Here is an 18,169-nt window from a genome sequence, read left to right as displayed (position 1 = left end):
TGAAGGAAGGGGGTGTGACTGTACTTGAATGGTTGGTGAGATTGTTTAATATGTGTTTTGTGTTGTCAATGGTACCAGTAGATTGGGTTTGTGCGTGTATTGTACCACTATATAAGGGTAAGGGAGATGTGAATGAGTGTTGTAATTCAAGAGGTATTAGTTTGTTGAGTGTGGTGGGAAAAGTGTATGGTAGAGTACTGACTAATAGGATTAAGGATAAAACAGAGAATGCCATCTTAGAAGTACAGGGTGGTTTTAGAGGAGGTAGGGGTTGTATGAATCAGATTTTTACAGTTAGGCAGACATGCAAGAAATATTTAGCAAAAGGTAAGGAGGTGTATGTTGCGTTTATGGATCTGGAGAAAGCGTATGATAGAGTTGATAGGGAAGCAATGTGGAATGTGATGAAGTTATATGGAGTTGGTGGAAGGTTGTTGCAAGCAGTGAAAAGTTTCTACAAAGGTAGTAAAGCGTGTGTTAGGATAGGAAATGAAGTGAGCGATTGGTTTCCGGTGAGAGTGGGGCTGAGACAGGGATGTGTGATGTCGCCGTGGTTGTTTAACTTGTATGTTGATGGAATGGTGAGAGAGGTGAATGCTCGAGTGCTTGGACGAGGATTGAAACTGGTAGACGAGAATGACCATGAAAGGGTGGTAAATCAGTTGTTGTTTGCGGATGTTACTGTACTGGGTGCAGACGCGAAAGAGAAGCTTGGCTGATTAGTGACAGAATTTGGAAGGGTGTGTGAGAGAAGGAAGTTGAGAGTTAATGTGGGTAAGAGTAAGGTTATGAGATGTACGAGAAGGGAAGGTGGTGCGAGGTTGAATGTCATGTTGAATGGAGAGTTACTTGAGGAGGTGGATCAGTTTGAATATTTGGGGTCTGTTGTCGCAGCTAATGGTGGAGTGGAAGCAGATGTACGTCAGAGAGTGAATGAAGGATGCAAAGTGTTGGGGGCAGTTAAGGGAGTAGTAAAAAATAGAGGGTTGGTCATGAATGTAAAGAGCGTTCTGTATGAGAAAGTGAGTGTACCAACTGTGATGTATGGATCGGAGTTGTGGGGAATGAAAGTGACGGAGAGACAGAAATTGAGTGTGTTTGAGATGAAGTGTCCCAGGAGTATGGCTGGTGTATCTCGAGAAGATAGGGTTAGGAACGAAGTAGTGAGGGTGAGAACGGGTGTAAGAAATGAGTTAGCAGCTACAGTGGATATGAATGTGTTGAGGTGGTTTGGCCATGTTGAGAGAATGGAAAATGGCTGTCTGCTAAAGAAGGTGATGAATGCCAGAGTTGATGGGAGAAGTACAAGAAGAAGGCCAAGGTTTGGGTGGATGGATGGAGAAGAAAGGAAGCCTTGGGTGATAGGAGGATAGATGTGAGAGAGGCAAGACAGCGTGCTAGAAATAGGAATGAATGGCGAGCGATTGTGATGCAGTTCTGGTAGGGCCTGCTTCTTCCTCCGGTGCCTTGGATGATCGCGAAGGTAGCAGCAGTAGGGGATTCAGTGTTATGAAGCTTCATCTGTGGTGGATAACGGGGAAAGGTGGGCTGTGGCACCCCTAGCAGTACCAGCCGAACTCGATTGAGTCCCTTGTCAGGCTGGGAGGAACATAGAGAGGAGAGGTCCCCTTTTCTGTTTCATTTGTTTGATGTCGGCTACCCCCTAAAATTGGGGGAAGTGCCTTGGTATATGTATGTATGTATGATTATTATTATTATTATTACTTACTGAGCCACAACCCTAGTTGGAAAAGCAGAATGCTATGAGCCCTAGGTCTCCAACAGGGAAAGGAAATAAATAAATAGATAAATAAATAAATAAACTACAATAAACTACAATAAACTACAAGATTCGTAATGAACAACCAACATAAAATATTCTAGGAGCTGTAACAACATTAAAATAAATCTTTTATATATAATCTATAAAAACTTAAAAAAAAAAAAACAAGAGGAAGATGAATAAGATAGAATAGTGTGCCTGAGTGTGCCCTTAAGTAAGAGACTTCCACCTCAAGACAGTGGAAGACCATGGCACAGAGGCTTGGCACTACCCAAGACTAGAGAACAACGGTTTGATTTTGGAGTCTCCTTCTCCTAGAAGAACTGCTTATCACAACTAAAGAGTCTCTTCTATACCTGCCAATTGGAAAGTAGCCACTGAACAATTACAGTGCAGTACTTCACCCGTTGAGTAATGAAGAAATTTCCAGTTACCCAACTGTTGTCAGATGTATGAGGACAGACAAGAATGTGGAAAGAATAGGCCAGACTATTCGGTGTATGTGTAGGCAAAAGAAAAATGAGCCGTAAGCAGAGAGAGGTATCCAATGTAGTACAGTCTGGCCAGTCCAAGGACCCAGAAACTCTCTAGCGGTAGTATCTCAACAGGTGCCTGATGCCCTGGCCAACATACTACCTACTAGATATCAATTTCTGACACCACTGTTCAATTACTGTAGTTCTTTATGCAGGTTGTAAAGGATTTTCCATGATTTTGACCATCATTGGGATTCGGATCCTCCCAGACTGTATCATCCCGTACGTAGTAAATGTAGTCTACTAGGTATGCAGTTAGTTCTGACAGTCTTTCCTTCTGTGCCAAAACGCTCAATACTAAAAATTATTCTAGAAGTTTTATTCCAGCTGTGACCAGATTGTGGAATGATCTTCCTAATCGGGCAGTTGAATCAGTGGAACTTCAGAAGTTCAAAGAAGCAGCGAATGTTTTTATAATGAACAGGCTGAAATGAGTCTCTTCATAGTTTGCATATGACATTCATTTTAATGGTGTTGCTGACCTTAAGATATTTTATATTCTTAGTCATTACTATTTAGATTTCCTTTTCCCACTTGGCTAATTTTCCATGTTAGAACACTTGGGATTACAGCATCCTTCTTTTCCAACAAGGACTTTAGCTTAAATAATAATAATGAAGGAGTTGTATATACTTCGGACAAGTATAAACATTTATATTCTTTAGTGGTGCCAAATTTTCACATTGACCAACATCAGTGCTTTCAACGCTGATCGATGCTCATAAATTCTGTAATCCTACTTCAAATTGTGCCATCCATTATTGTTTTATTTTTTTTCCTTTTAGCTACTAGATTATTTTCTTCCGATTGTTTTATGTAAGCATAGGAAATGTGCTTAATAATGGAAGCAAATGCTCTACTAATTATTTAGACATTTTGTGGGTTACATGATAGGGGCCTCATTTTAAAATATGGGACGTATTGGGATACAATCTTTGTGAGTCTGGAGAATGTGCAGAAGTTCAGTGGAGGGGTTTATACTTTATACTTTTATAATGTTTCGATGTCACTTTGTTTTATCGATTTCTTTAACCTCTTTTCGGGTAATTCACAAATTAACATCTTTTAACAAGTGTAGAGGGAAATAAGAAAAGGACAGATTTTCAGGCGTTTGAAGTAACTATCGTAAATATTTACTCTCACATTGGAGCACATATATTGACGTGCTTCGTTTTAGAAAAGGGCCTGAAGTTACTTAACAGATAAACGGTATTTAGTTTTGTTCAGGCTACATTAGATTCCAAAACAGTTAAAGAAAATTTGTTTCTTTTCATACCACTTTCTGGTCTTCCAGTCCCTTTATAATGATAAAATGCAATTCAAAAGGAATGCCTGTTTCCATACTTTATTTTCCCAAGTCTCACCATATCAAGCAAAGCAGGAAATATTTCATGTTTTTGAAGCATGTTTCTTTACATTACCTGTACAATATACACATTTGCTTTCAGTTCACCTGCTGCATGGGAGGCTGGAAAGAAATGCGAGGGGTAACCTTATGCGCAGCGCCCTGCTGCCCAGGGTACGAAGAGAGGGCTCTCAAAATGCCCCTCTTAAAGTCTCCGGTTGTTTGCCACAAACTCACGGAAGAGGAACTGAAAAAGAAAGAAGAAGAGAGAAGGACGACAGTCCCACCCGCTACCGAAAAAGAATTGATGGATGAGGTAAGAGCGAGGTGATGAAGTTTTTACATATTTTAATCAAATATTCGTTATCATAAGTTTATTATGTTATCCTGAATACCACTGGATAGGTCTAGTTTTCTGGCTAAAAGGTAAGTTTTAAGGAGGAAGGGAAACAAAGGGAAGGACGTAAAAAGCATAGACAAAATTTTTTTTTTGCTTTGTTATAATGCCTTACCTTACCGCTGTTTTACTCAGTAAGATCTTTAGTTAATAGACGATGACTTAAAAATCATTAAAGCATAAATTATTCAAATGACAAGTAAACATGAACTTAAATGATAGTTTCCATGCAGAATAAATAAAGTCTATTGGGAGAGATCATGTTTATTAGTGATATATAAAGCAGTTCAACCAAAATTATGGCTAAATGTGAGATGTCGTTATTTCTTTGAAAGAAAATCTCTTTGGTTCTTTAAAAAAAATGCAAATTTCTAAAGCATTATCCAAGGAGAACAAAAAGTTTAATAACCATAATTAACTATGTGTCAATGCAATATTTTATCAAGGTTAATCAATGGAAGTATGATTAGGCCTGTGTGCAATTATTTTATAAGCAATTAATGCCTGATACTATTATCTTAAAAGCCAAGCCAATCGTTTTATACAATGGAGCCATAATCTCTTCGTATGATAATGTTTGTATGCAGATGTAGATGTGTACTTTGTTATAATGACTTGTGTGTTCGCTGTTCGTGGACTTCATGTAGTTACGTGTTCCGTTAAGGGAAATTTCAGGTTCACTTTAATCTTTCATTAAAGAATTAATAATTCACATAACATAATCATTGTGTTAATCAAGTAAGTTGATCATACTTTCAGGAACATGGCAAGACTGCAATTAATAGCCTCTCATTTTAATAAATTTCGTGATGTTTCCTAATAAGACCCTGAGAAAATACTTGTATAAGCAGTAGTAGAACATATTAACCTTCATCTTGAGCAATCAAATAACTATTACATTATTAAAAAAGCTTACAAATAAACGTAATCATAATATCAATAACGACGTTTTCACCATTCTATACACTCCCCTTTAATGTTCTGCCAAGCAGCCCCGACGAATCATCCGGGCCTCGTCCGAGTACGAAGAATTCCTGTACCGCCACCGCCACTTCTTCCTGAGCCTCCTTAATGAAGGATACTCGCGCAAGGAGCTCATCACCAACCTGGAGCAGTTCCTGGTGAGCCTCTGCCGTCTGGTCCCAGTGTGTCGCTCAGCCCAGTCTTCTGAAAATGTCCCTTCTAAGTTCTTTCCTTCCCTACCCCCATCCTAAAATTCATGGAGTCTGAGGTAACCTGCGAGTGTGGATATTTGAGTTAGCATTCTCCATTAACTTCTAATATAGTATTTGTAACCTCTCTCTAACTCAAAAAACACTGTCGAGTAAGGTACACGTACCGTATTCCCTATCTATTTCCTCCGTGTTTGCCAGCCCAAATTTCCTTTGAAACAAATCAATAACTTCCAGTTTAAGAAACTAATATATCAGGTTAATGGAGTACTTTCTATTAAACCTGCTAATATATTTTCCTGTTGTATACTTATCTTGAGTTCTTGCAGAGGAAACTTCAGTGTTTGATTAAAACTTGGACTTTACTGTAGATATAATACCAATTACAAATTCGCACTTTTGTGTATATCTATTTCCTCTTTCTTTATCACTTCATGTCCTAGAATTGCATGTCTGTTACTCGTTTGACTGGAAGTCAGATAAAAATTTTACATTCAGAATACCTTATTTGCTATCAGTGATATAACCAGATTCCTGGAATAATTACGAAACCTCTTTACACTTATTCTTTTCTCTTTATCTTTCAGAATCGAATTACATCTGTCATGTATCAACCAAATTGGTACCGTGGGTGAGGTAACTGATCCAAAATCATTATCTATTTTTCTTTCTCTTTCTCTCCGGACTATCCAGTTGTTTTATCATTCCTTTTTTTTCATAGCTGGAAGCTTTTATTGACAAACTGTAAGTTTGTTAATAGATCATCAGACTTCAGATGCGAGACAGGAAGAAATATGGGAGTGTTACATTATCAAAGATCCTCATTTGAATTTTATGAAAAATATTAATAAGCAGAGTTGTTAATTCTTGATTTAGTTACTTTTTCCAGAAGGGCTTGTGACTTGGGCGCTTCAAGGGAGATAAGGGGTACTACTATTCAATAATAAATTATATGATCCTTTTCTATTTGTTTCGGTATATTCATGATAATAAATATCAAAATTCCATTTATATATCCAATATTTGTGTACAAACTCTTTTGTCTCCAACATTTTAAAATAAATTAATGTTTTGTATTACTGCCATAAGAATAGAATAAAATTATGTTCTGATATCTTGTGTTTCTTTGATATTGTCCTTTCAACATGAAGCAACTTCATACTTAATAATGCGTTGGATTTTCATCCTTAGTGAAAAACACACTTTTGTCATCACTCAATCCGCGACTCTTTTCTCCGTGATGTTAGCCGAGAGAGAGAGAGAGAGAGAGAGAGAGAGAGAGAGAGAAAAAAAAGTAACCATTACGTACAAAATACAGTAGATATGATGATATAAGGTAAATTTATCATTAGAAGGAAAACAAAAATAATATCTACATTTAATAGTGCTGGCGTAGATGATGATGATGGTGATGTAAATAATAAGAAAAATCTCAACGGAGGTGTTAAAATTCTTTAGAATTTCCCCGAATGTGACAGAGGCATCACACACATATGTACGTGTGTACACACACATACACACACACACGTATATATATATATATATATATATATATATATATATATATATATATATATATATATATATACGTGTGTGTGTGTGTGTGTGTGTGTGTGTGTAGCGGTGGTGAGATGTTTTTAGTTACCAGAATGGGGAAAATGAAATAAGACTAAAGTGCAGAAAAGCGAAATTGTTGTATAGTAAAGAATCAAGAAAGGATTCGTGTACTTTTCGAATGTTACAGTTCATCACAAAACGCTAGCCAGGATTTTGTTCAGAATTTCCAGTCCTTATAAGAATGAAAACTATATGTCATACTTAACAATAAAAACAACTGTAATAATAACTATGCGAAAAAGCTTGCACTGTAGCTATGGATCCATGCAGAAGATAACAAAATGTCTGAAAAAAAAATTGTTAACGTCATAACTGAGCTGATAGATCACAAAAGGTAGAGTAATCTCTAGGATATTAATTTGTATACTGTCCTTATTAAGCAACAGTGAAAGTTTTGAAAATAAAGATAAGAATTGTAAAGATAAGAAAACCTTTTAGTAAGCCAACATGCATCCTAATTGACCCTTGTGGTCAGCCTGTCAATTCAAAAGAAAAAAAAATCGTCTACCAGTTTACTAACTAAAGATATTGTACGTTGCGAGGTTCATTTTCCAAAGGTGGTGTTTTCTATTTCACACACACACACACACACACACACACACACACACACACACACACATATATATATATATATATATATATATATATATATATATATATATATATATATATATATATATGTGTGTGTGTGTGTGTGTGTGTGTGTGTGTGTGTGCAAAGGAAGGTATTTTAGAATCCATTTATGACCAAAGAAGTAGGCTATTATCAAGTCTATGGAGTAGGCCTCGTCTCTGTTGGTGAGGTTTTCATCTTCATACTTTATCACATTAGTTTAAAACCAAAGACAATTAACATGATTATCAATCAAAACATTTGATAGTTGTCTTCTGTAAACTAGAAATTAGTCGAAATTAAAAAAGTATATAAAAGCTGTTAAGAATTTAAATATAAAATTGGAACTGAAAAATAAATGATAGATATAGCAAATCGTAAATAAAAACTTAGAACGTTAAGAAAACTGATAGCCCTGACTTGAACGATTTTGGCATGAGTTTATAACAAAATTTAACATCGTTTGTATGTTTTTTTTTTTTTTTTTTTTTTTTGGTAAAAGCATTAAGCAGACCTAGAAGTATTTCATGAGAGTCATTGTTTACAAATTTTAATTGGTCACATAAAAAAAAACTATGTTGCTAAAATCTGCTGTCAGATGCCAGGAAATCGCATCTAAGGTGTTGCCTCGTAAAAAAAGAGAGTTTCCTAGGGAAGGGCCCCAAGACCCCCGTCGTCAGTGACTTTTCAAGCTTTGGCCCTCACCCAAAAGAACAATCCTACGTCCCTGAGTAAGGCAGCTAAATTGATAATGAATAAATTCATATGTGATATATTCAAATCCATCCTAAGAATAGTGACCGCCCCTTCAACCAAGAGGGGAATTTAAATATGAATTTGGGCTTATAGAAATGAACGCATATGAAATGATAACACTTAAAATGCCTCCAACAGGTGACATAAAAATAGGTTACAGACTACAACGGGAAATATAGCTACACGCTGGAATGCGTGGACTAAAAAAGAATATTAGGATCAAGATACGATAATGACAATAGAAGGATGTGTGAAATTCGGGCCACATATTACGGCGCTGGGACCGGGGAGGCCATCCTAGTTGCAGCAGGAACGAAACCCGAGCAGTTGCACCATGAACTAATATGCAGCAGAGGCTGGGCTGCAAGATGAAGAAAGGGAAGAGGGAATGGAGATACAATAAAAGGCTAAAATGTGGGACCCTGAAAAGATCCTCTAGTAATGTTAACATTGGATCACAGGGCATGCAACGACGGTACTAAGCTACCCATAGATATCTATGAGGCTACCCTATACGGTGAATAATACGGCAAGAGGGACTTTTGACCGTAAGGCAACTAGAATATTCATTACGGTGTACCAAGCACAAATGTAAAAAGTTACAAACATTAAGAGAACGGAGCTCTGTTTAATTCTCGCCATGAGCTGTGCTTTAGCTTATATTACTCGTTTTAGAAATCTTTGAAAATTATTAGTTAATCTCATGGACTTACTAGAATAAGAAGTCAAGGTACATCATGGCTAGTTGCCCCCAATGTGGATCTGCGAGGGAAGACGGGTAAGATGTGACTGTTAAAGGTTCTACCACAGGAAGTGTGCGTTTATAGAGGCAAACATGTGGATGAAGCCAGAATAGCCAAGACAACTATACCAAGAATGGAGGAGGAATTGAAAATGAAAGACCTTGATTTAGATGAATGTGAAGAAAAAATCGCTGAATTGGAAAACCAAGTTGTGGAGCTTAGCGCATACGCAGCAAATTCCACCCAGACCACTGATCTCACTAAGAAAGCGAATAATCTAGCAATGAATATGGAATCATTTAAGATAACACTTCAAACACTGGTGGACCGAAACCACAGAAAATGGCATATGCTGGCAAAGTTAATGAAAAAATCTACTGGTAATTAAATCAATTAATAGCCTACATCAGGGGTGGCCAACCTATGGCGCATGCGCCAATGGTGGCGTATTGCACGATTACAAGTGGCGCACTATACCCCTGGTAAACATTTTCCAGAATTAAGAAACTTTGCCTAAAGTTATGCCCGGAACAACATACAGATATGAGCAAATATTTTCAGCAATCAAGATTCAAACCATGGTTGCCAACACCGAGACGAGGAAAACTGGAAAACTAAAACCCAAAATGTATACAATGATGATGTGGTAAATGCTTAGATTCAGAGAAATCGTTGCCTGGACCATATCCAAAACATAAAAGAGAAGATAAGTCTGGTATTCAAGAAAAATGCTACATATGGGACTGCCCGCTACTTGTTGAAATGTGATCCTTAACGGAAGGCTATTCATGATAATGGTGACAAAGTTATGTTGCGATGGGGTACTTATAACATACGTGTTCACCGTTAGGTACCACATGATCATCTGCTACCACTGTCAGAGGTATGGACATTTTGAAGAATTACAAGTTTAAGACAGATGATAAAGTCTGCGGGAAATATTCAGAAAAATATATAAATTGCACAAAGTTAAACAAACCAAATGACCACATAGCGAATTCAAGAAATTGCAAAGCTTATGATTTGGAATTGAAAAGACTGGCAGAAAATACCGATCATGGATATTAAGGGTGGCATAAACTGTGGCGATGTAAATATACAATATGTTGGTAATAAGACTATTCAAATTAGAGAATTGATAAATGAGAAATATTTGGATATACTAGCATTATCTGAAACAGGGTTAAATAACTTTGACAAGGTTAAGATAGCTGAAATGACCCCCCCCCCCGCCCCATCACGCCTTCTTTCATATTCCGAGTGAGGGCAGGTCAGGTGGGGATGTCAGGCTCTTCATTTATAAGGGTTGGGACGGAATCACATGGGAAGTGATGCGACATGAGGCAAAGAAACACCAAAATGCGAGACATCTCGCACCCTATGTCAACCTGTCACATAATCGTAGACACGTGCTCACGTTTATAACTTGACGCAATGGATTCCTTGGCTGCTGTTGCATTGGTTTTGTTGAATGGACAAAAAAAAAAAGCTACTACTCCCTTGAGCATTTTCTATTGAGGAACAGAAAAGGAGAATATTATATAAAAAAAAAAAACTGATGAAATAGAAAAAAAAAGTGATCATTTAAAAATGTCATTCAAGACTTATGTGGAACTGAAGTCAATAGTGTTTCCATATTTGCAATATGGGGGTTACAATTGACGAAAACTATTCATGAAAAAAAAAAAAATCTTGATCCTCAGTTGAATTTGAAATTAGTTTTAAATCTTACTAGCAACAGTAGAAACAGTATCAAAGAACACACACACACACACACACACACACACAGAGCATCACCAAAACAATTAATAGCACCCAAATAACACTTACAACATCAGGTTGAACAAAATGTATTCTTTTATATCATAAGTTTATATTTGAAAATGAAAAATTCATAACAGCTGGTTGAAAACGAAGTATTTAATATTGTTCTTAAATCAAAATTAAATTCCATACTCATTTATATTAATAAAAGCACATACGACACCAGGTTGAAAACATTGTATTTTTTAAAAGTATAGGCCTATTGAAATTCTATTCTTCCTTAAATAAGAAACGAGAACTACAGGTCAACCACAATTGATTTTTTTTTCTAAATCATAAAGAAATTTTACTATTCAAGTAAATGAAAAGTGCTGCTGAAGAACACAGTTTTGCCCGACACGCGACACGAAAAGTGAACAGGTTCACTTTTGTGCGACACGCTACTATGCACGTTTTCCGTGCCTGACGAAATTGATGAAAGTATATGTATCCCTAAAGAGTGGGAAGATATGTGGATACTTTCAATCCACAAAAAAGGAAATAAAATGGAACTAGAAAATAAAAGAGGCTTATTTATCACAAGCATAATTAGTAAAATATACGAGAAAATAAGGATGAAAAAATATAAGGACAGATTCAAAGAAGAGATGAGTAGATTCCAGTGTGGAGGCATTGAAGGAAGTTCTACGGCTGATCATCTGCTTACACTAAATGCAGTAATAGACTATAATGCCTATTTGGGAGGGTCGACATACGTATGATTCTGTGATGCATATAAGTGCTTCGATAAGCTAGACCTAAAGGATTGCATAAAATAAATGGGAAAAATGATGGGATGGAAGGAAAAGCATTGATAGTTAAAAACAAATGAATGAAAAAGGTAGAGCAGCCATCAACTGTCCAGCAGATACAACAGAAGATATAAAGATTGAAGGAAATGTGAGACAAGGAACAATATACGTTTCAAGCTATGCAGTATCGCAACTGACAAAGTCAATAGCATTAGTAGAAAAAATATCACATTGATAAGAAATATTGAAATAGAATCACTGATATTTGTAGATATAATGTTTCCCACAGGAAGGAAAGAAGGTATAGAAAGTGCCATAAGTAATTGTCATAGCTTGGAGACCCTAAAGAAATTCACTATCAACACCAACCTAAAAAAATCGGGTGTATTAAGAATTAACAAAAGAAAGAATGAGAAAGAGGAGGAGATTGAAACAAAAGTGAAGAACGGAAAAGAAAGTTTAGTTAAGGAGTATAAGTATCTGGTTGAATGGTACACAGAGAAGGAAAACAAAGAATTGAGTATCAGTAAAAAAAAACCCAGAGGGTCGCATATATGACCCAAGAAATAAGAAAATATGGGGATACGAGAAAAGTAGGAAATATGGCATTGGAAGTCAGAAAGAAAATATATGAAACAGTAGCAGTACCAACAATAATTGCCAATGTGGAGACCTGGAGTGTAATAAGGGACAAAGATATGAAAGATCTGGAAAACCTCTAATATAAGATAATAAGAAATAGGCATGAACTACCTGCAAGTACTCCATATTGGGGCATACTTGCAGAAACAGGAATATGGCCGGTGTCTTACAAAATAGAATATAAGAAATTAATGCTCTTCCATAATATCATAAACTCTGAAGAAAAAATATTAGTAAGAGAGATAACTGAGGATCAGTTGAAGAACCCGTATGGAAAGTGCTGGAGCAAGAGAGTAGAAGAAATCTGCAGTAAATATGGGATGGAAGTTGAAGAAATAAGAAGTTTGGGGAAAAGGACCCTGAAAAAAGAAATCAAGAAAAGAATTATGGAAAAAATAGAAGAAACTATTGAAGAAAAAAGAAAGTAATGAAAAAAATAAGATTTATTAAAGGAAATGGCCCACTGCCTTATATCAGAGAAATGAATCTGGATAAGGCATCCCTTGTGATGAAAGCAAGATTAAATATGCTCAACTTAAAAGCAAATTTCAGGGGAAAATATGAAGATAATTTGTGTGACTTTTGCAAAGATGAAGAAGATACTACTGAACATTTATTTTCATGCCCAAAATTAGGACAGCTAATGAATGTAGACATAAGCTTAGGTACGCTAAAAAATCCTAGCAGGGATCTGGCTGTATTTATAGGTAGGGCAATGCATATAAAAGAAGAATTTAAGAAGTCCTAACTGACCACAATAGGTTGCCAAAACTGATGATAGCATGGTGTTTTCCTATCTAACTACAAGGTAGAAGGGAATAGGAGTAAAAATTGAGAATCTCATTACGATATTAATTTATTTAAGGCACAAGTAATATAAACTTAATAACAATAATGAGAATAAGCTTAGAAGCTTTGCACCTATCTATAAAGAGATAGAGTGCCCGCAAACTTATTTGGCGGAGTGAGGAATAAGGAACCAGGTGTGAAGAATTTTCTTCACTCTTCTTCTTTCAATCGTATTTTTAGCTCTCTTCTACTAATACTGTAGCTACCCCTTAAACGCTCGCTCCAACATCAAGTTTTCTTTAAAGAAATATCGGGAGGACTATTCTAAACTAAATCAAATAAACGTGTCGACAGTGTACACCATGCTCGTGGCGTCACAGCGAAGATACGCACAACAAAAGGGCATTACCCCGGCGTATGTTGGTTCTTTCCTCAGACTACGTGTGTCGAGATTAAACATTAAACCAATTTAAACATAAATTTCAATGCATCTTTTATTTCTCAATACCAATTAAGGTTTGTTAATTTTAAGATGTATGCCCAACGCACCAGCCCATTACTAATTAATCATTTAAACTATTAATTTTTAGCAAGCCAGAATAGGTAGGGTTTTTATATGTGTAAACATCCTTAGAGCAGCAAGATTTCTCTAAAGTATCTAGTACAAAATCCTGCCTCCTCTGCACTCCTTGCAACAATATATTGCCCTGTCCTAAAGTCCCGATATGACACCTCAATTGGATCACCTTGCGCATCATGCCCCTCACCTGTCTGGAAAGGTGAAGCCAGGTGATCCCCCTCGACCTCGTCCCCATTCGTTCGGAAGTCGCCATCGACGCCATGACCGACTGACTTGACTGTCAGTGAACCCGTGCACCTCTGGCTCACCCCCTCTCCCAAAACTTAACCCACATAGGAGTCCTGCCAGCTGGAGACAGTGAAGGAGTGGAACCTGGGAAACCTTAATTACCAGAAACGAGGATTCTTGGGGGTGAGCCACTCAAGAGTGCAAAGTGCCAACTAGTGCGACATCCAGGTCAACAGCCAATCACGGACAAAGTGCAATCTCAAAGGAGTGCAGGTACTACAACAATGGCCATAATTATTCCCCTATTTTTTAGCTTAGACTAAATTTAACTTGCTTAGAATAAGTGGCTTTTTACATATTTGGACTGTGTGCGGTGGGATTGTGTGTAAATATTTTTCGTTATTATTTTTTTGCTTTGAGACTAGCATAGTCTCTGGGTCACATGGGTCACGTGTCCGACCCAATTTTGATTATTAATTACTGCAGATCACGTGTCTAATCAACCATTCTTCATTATTTTGAATTGCATTTCTTTTGATACCATTTTTGTGTTTGTTAAGATGTCCGTTTTATGTTAATGTAAATTTGTGAATAAATCATTATTAGGTTAATTAAACCTCTTTCGTATTTTTGCTCCCTCATTTATTTCAATGTGTAAATTATGGATATTTGATCACAGGACAGAATACCCAATATTTGAAGAGTAAACCTAAGTAAGTCTATAGGTGGTAACAGCGAGGAACTTTGTATTAATATATTTGCTTCAAAGGTAAAGATCCTTATCTTTAAACTTTTAAACTTTACTTTACATCACTGCTCCCATTTTTGGTTTTGTCAAATTACATTAACGTAAAATACCTGTCCAGCATCTCGCTGGGGTAGCTGGGACGGAGTCGGAACAGAGCCTAAGAGTGAGATGACTATAGACCTGACAAAGCTAGAGTAGGCCATAAATTACACTTATTTTCACGTGTGGAGTTCTCCGGCCTCTGGACATTAAATTTCCCCCTTTTTTATTAAAGAGTGATGGTTAGTGAACTGTGGTAGTAAAGTCATTAACAGGGTGTTTGTGCCAGAGAGTAAGTCCTCATTATCCTCCCCTGTTGATCTTTGTGTAACGACCATAGGGAGACTTTCCCGGACTAAGTTCCCACTCAAACATTTCGATAAAAAATTCTCCACACCAGGAACCAGGTGTCATTACGTCGTATGTGACACAGCCGGTAAAGATCTTTGTTAATACTTCACTTTTCACGCGTGACACCTTTTAGGTCACGCGCCACTTCCTATGTGATTCCAGCCTTATTCAAATCTCAAGATGTTAAAAAGAACTAGTGTATCAAGCTTTGAATATATAGAAATAAACTTTATGCATAGTGTCGAGAATTTTTCTCCGACTTATTGAAAACTCATGATTCTAGGCCCGATGGAATGGGTCGATGATAAGACCTTGAAGAGGTTTGCTTTTCAAAACAATTCAGGAGGGTTTCAATAAAATATGATCACAAAATTTGTTTTATTACAAAAATAATCATTTAAAAACACAATAACAAATCACGCAAAATGAAAGTTAGGTCTTCAACCTTAGTGCACACGAAGTTACTCGACATTGACAAGAATTTCAAATACAGGCTCCTATGACCTTAAAACACAGTAACCCTTAGGGGGTTTGCAACATATGCTCATAAAACTCTAACTCCATGGTTGAACTAAACAAGGCGAAATTACAACATTACACTGATAGTTCTAGGGTAAATGACATACCGGTGCCTGCAGACATCATTTGAGGCATATAAACAAATCCCTAATCCCAGGGATGACAAATTTACAGACAGATAAAACTGTACATAATTCACACTAACAAAGGAACCGACCTGGTATCGTGGTAGATAGGAACCAGAGGCAGAGAGACACACTACAACTCCATAGACAGTACTTACTTAGTTCGGGATTTAGGCAGGAATGGTCGAGCGTCGTTCAGCATAGCTCAAAGGAAAACTACTGTCTCCCGCGCTAATTAACGGGACCTTGTGAAATACGCGGGAACTCTCACTTTATTTAATCAACAAGGGGTTTACTCAAGTTTCTTTATAGAATACAAGACAGAAAAACAGTCAAAGTCTTACGTCAGATCAAAGGATAAACTTAATACTTCGGCTGAAGGCCGTAATTTGCCAGAATCTAACAAACTAGTGAGTCCTTGGCTCTAAACATATACATCAATAATTTTGCCTGCATAAATGAACACAATATCATTTTCGTGAATTGTAAATAATAAAGACTTTGTTTCTCTGACACCCGCTCCTTCCCCACCAGGTGGTAGAAATTTACGCCACAATGCCGTTACGTATTGGACAGCACTCATTCATAGAAACGCCCGCGAGATCTTCCAGTCTTGCCCTAATTTAACGCAACATTTGTGAAGTTAAATGGCGGGGATTTCGAATGATCAGTTCGAAATTCCCGACATACTCCACACCCGAAATAAAGTGGCGGTGAAACGTCGGACAATTAGGCGAGACCGAACTCAGGGGGGGGAGTAACCACTGCAAGACTCGGTTAGGCTCGTTGCGTAGCGCTCCACAACAACTCTAATGGAGTACACACAATATACATCAAGAGAAATAATATTACCCCGGGGCAATCAATTCTTGCAAGTATATACACATAATGGCAATAATATATATAAATGTACCCAGACATATAATGCATACATGAATCAATCAATAGAAAGGCAATAGGCAATAGGCCTGCAATAATATCTCAATAAGCAATGTATACATGTACAATCATAAATCGAATAATCATATATATATACAATCATACGGCAATCTACCCTTAATCAATCAATGGAATTACCACTCCCAAACAGCCATACCTTGGCAATTACTTTAGGGGAAGGGGCGGGTTCTGTACAATGCTAGACTTGTATATACGAGAGAGGCCCTCCCATTCCTGTACTCTATACCTGACGCACTTCCAACCTCTGTGGATTCAAACTCACCTACACTTACTTCTTTTCACCCTCCCTACCTACCAGAAGGAGGGATACTCCCGTTTTCTTTTACTGTTTGCAGCTATGACCTATATATCTTCATTCTCAACTAATTGTTTCATCAAATCTCGCTGCTTCACAGCAGCCTTTCTCAATGGGATTGCGGAACATCCTTGTCCTCCCGATGTCTCTGATTCTACGGCACTTTCACTACTCTCACTTACTGTATTGGTATCACTATTTTCGTCACTACTAAGACCTCTGTGGCTTGTTGCCGAGATGTCGTAGCCTGAACTATCTCCTGGTTGTCCACAGACGTCACAATGTTCCCTGGCAGTCCTGCTGGCAAATTGTACGCACCCTCGTCTTCGACGTCGCCATCATCTTCTCCAACACCATCATCGTTGTCAGAGGGGGCAATCTCCAGGCGAACCAGGTGGCTGAAAGCTCGCAGGGACTTGACGTCCTCGAACAACACCTTGGCTGAACACACGACTCCGTCGTCGTCAGGATATGACTCCACGACACGTCCAAGGGGCCACGTAGCCCTTTTTTGATTGTCTTGCTTGACCAGCACGATGTCTCCGGGGTGCAGCTTGGAAGGTTCCCCAGATCGACAGTCGTGTCTGGCCATTAGGGCGCTTAAATACTCTTTCCTCCACCTCTCCCGGAAGGCTTTCAGAGTGTCTGTCAACTTCAAATAATGATCACGGAGCCTCCGGGAGGTGAAGGTGTGGGTAGCACAAAATTGACGCAAGGCCAAAAAAAATTCCTCCACTTCCAGGGAGGGGCAGAAATTGAGGTACACGGCCCTGCTGGCCATGCATGTTGCGATCAGTATGTAGCCTGGCCGCGTTTCGGTCTGTATGGCCGCTGTGTGGTCCACACCGATCGCAGTAAATGGCTTCGTCAAGCTGATCCTTTCCTTCGGTAGGAGGGGGGGGGGGGAGGTGGTGGCTGTCTCAACAGGGGCTGGAAGGCTAGCACGCATTCTGGTCACTGCCGTACAGTTTGCCTTGCAATGGAACGTAGGCCCGGCGACCAGCATTTCTGTCGAAAGATACCCATTAGTGTATTCACACTACAATGTAAATGCAAACAATGCAAATATCTTAGATAAGCCCTAACTAAGCATCCCTTAGCTGGCAAAAGAATCAAATGTTTCATTTTCTCTACTTGGGACACACATCCCCTAGTGCAAATCAACTGATTATCTAACACTAGATTTAATTGTCTGACAAAATTAATGATTTCACGAGGAGTTCTGACCTCACCCTCCAAGTAAGCATAGACTGTAGGCAAATAATATTTTTGCTCTAATTGGACAACTATTCTAAACAGATCCCGTTTTAATTTGGCAAATCTCAATATTAACCTAGTAACTCTCAATAAGAATTGGATCTCTACTTCTCTCTGTAG

At 37.9% G+C, this 18,169-nt stretch overlaps 1 protein-coding gene across 1 annotated transcript in view; it reads left to right on the top strand.

The window, feature by feature from the left end:
- LOC137640063 (uncharacterized) overlaps positions 1 to 6,347 on the top strand; it is a 103,749-nt gene extending 97,402 nt beyond the window's left edge. The window contains exons 3-5 of the mRNA XM_068372491.1: positions 3,768 to 3,980; positions 5,054 to 5,182; positions 5,821 to 6,347. Coding sequence (XP_068228592.1) covers positions 3,768 to 3,980; positions 5,054 to 5,182; positions 5,821 to 5,868 — 390 coding nt within the window. The 3' untranslated portion in view covers positions 5,869 to 6,347. The remainder of the gene's footprint in view (positions 1 to 3,767; positions 3,981 to 5,053; positions 5,183 to 5,820) is intronic.
- The last annotated feature ends 11,822 nt before the right edge of the window (positions 6,348 to 18,169 follow it).

This window comes from Palaemon carinicauda, chromosome 4 (assembly GCF_036898095.1).
Source record: "Palaemon carinicauda isolate YSFRI2023 chromosome 4, ASM3689809v2, whole genome shotgun sequence".
In the NCBI taxonomy this organism is placed as follows: Eukaryota; Metazoa; Arthropoda; class Malacostraca; order Decapoda; family Palaemonidae; genus Palaemon; species Palaemon carinicauda.
Note: the sequence above shows the minus strand (reverse complement) of the source record. Positions and strands in the feature narration are given on the sequence as shown.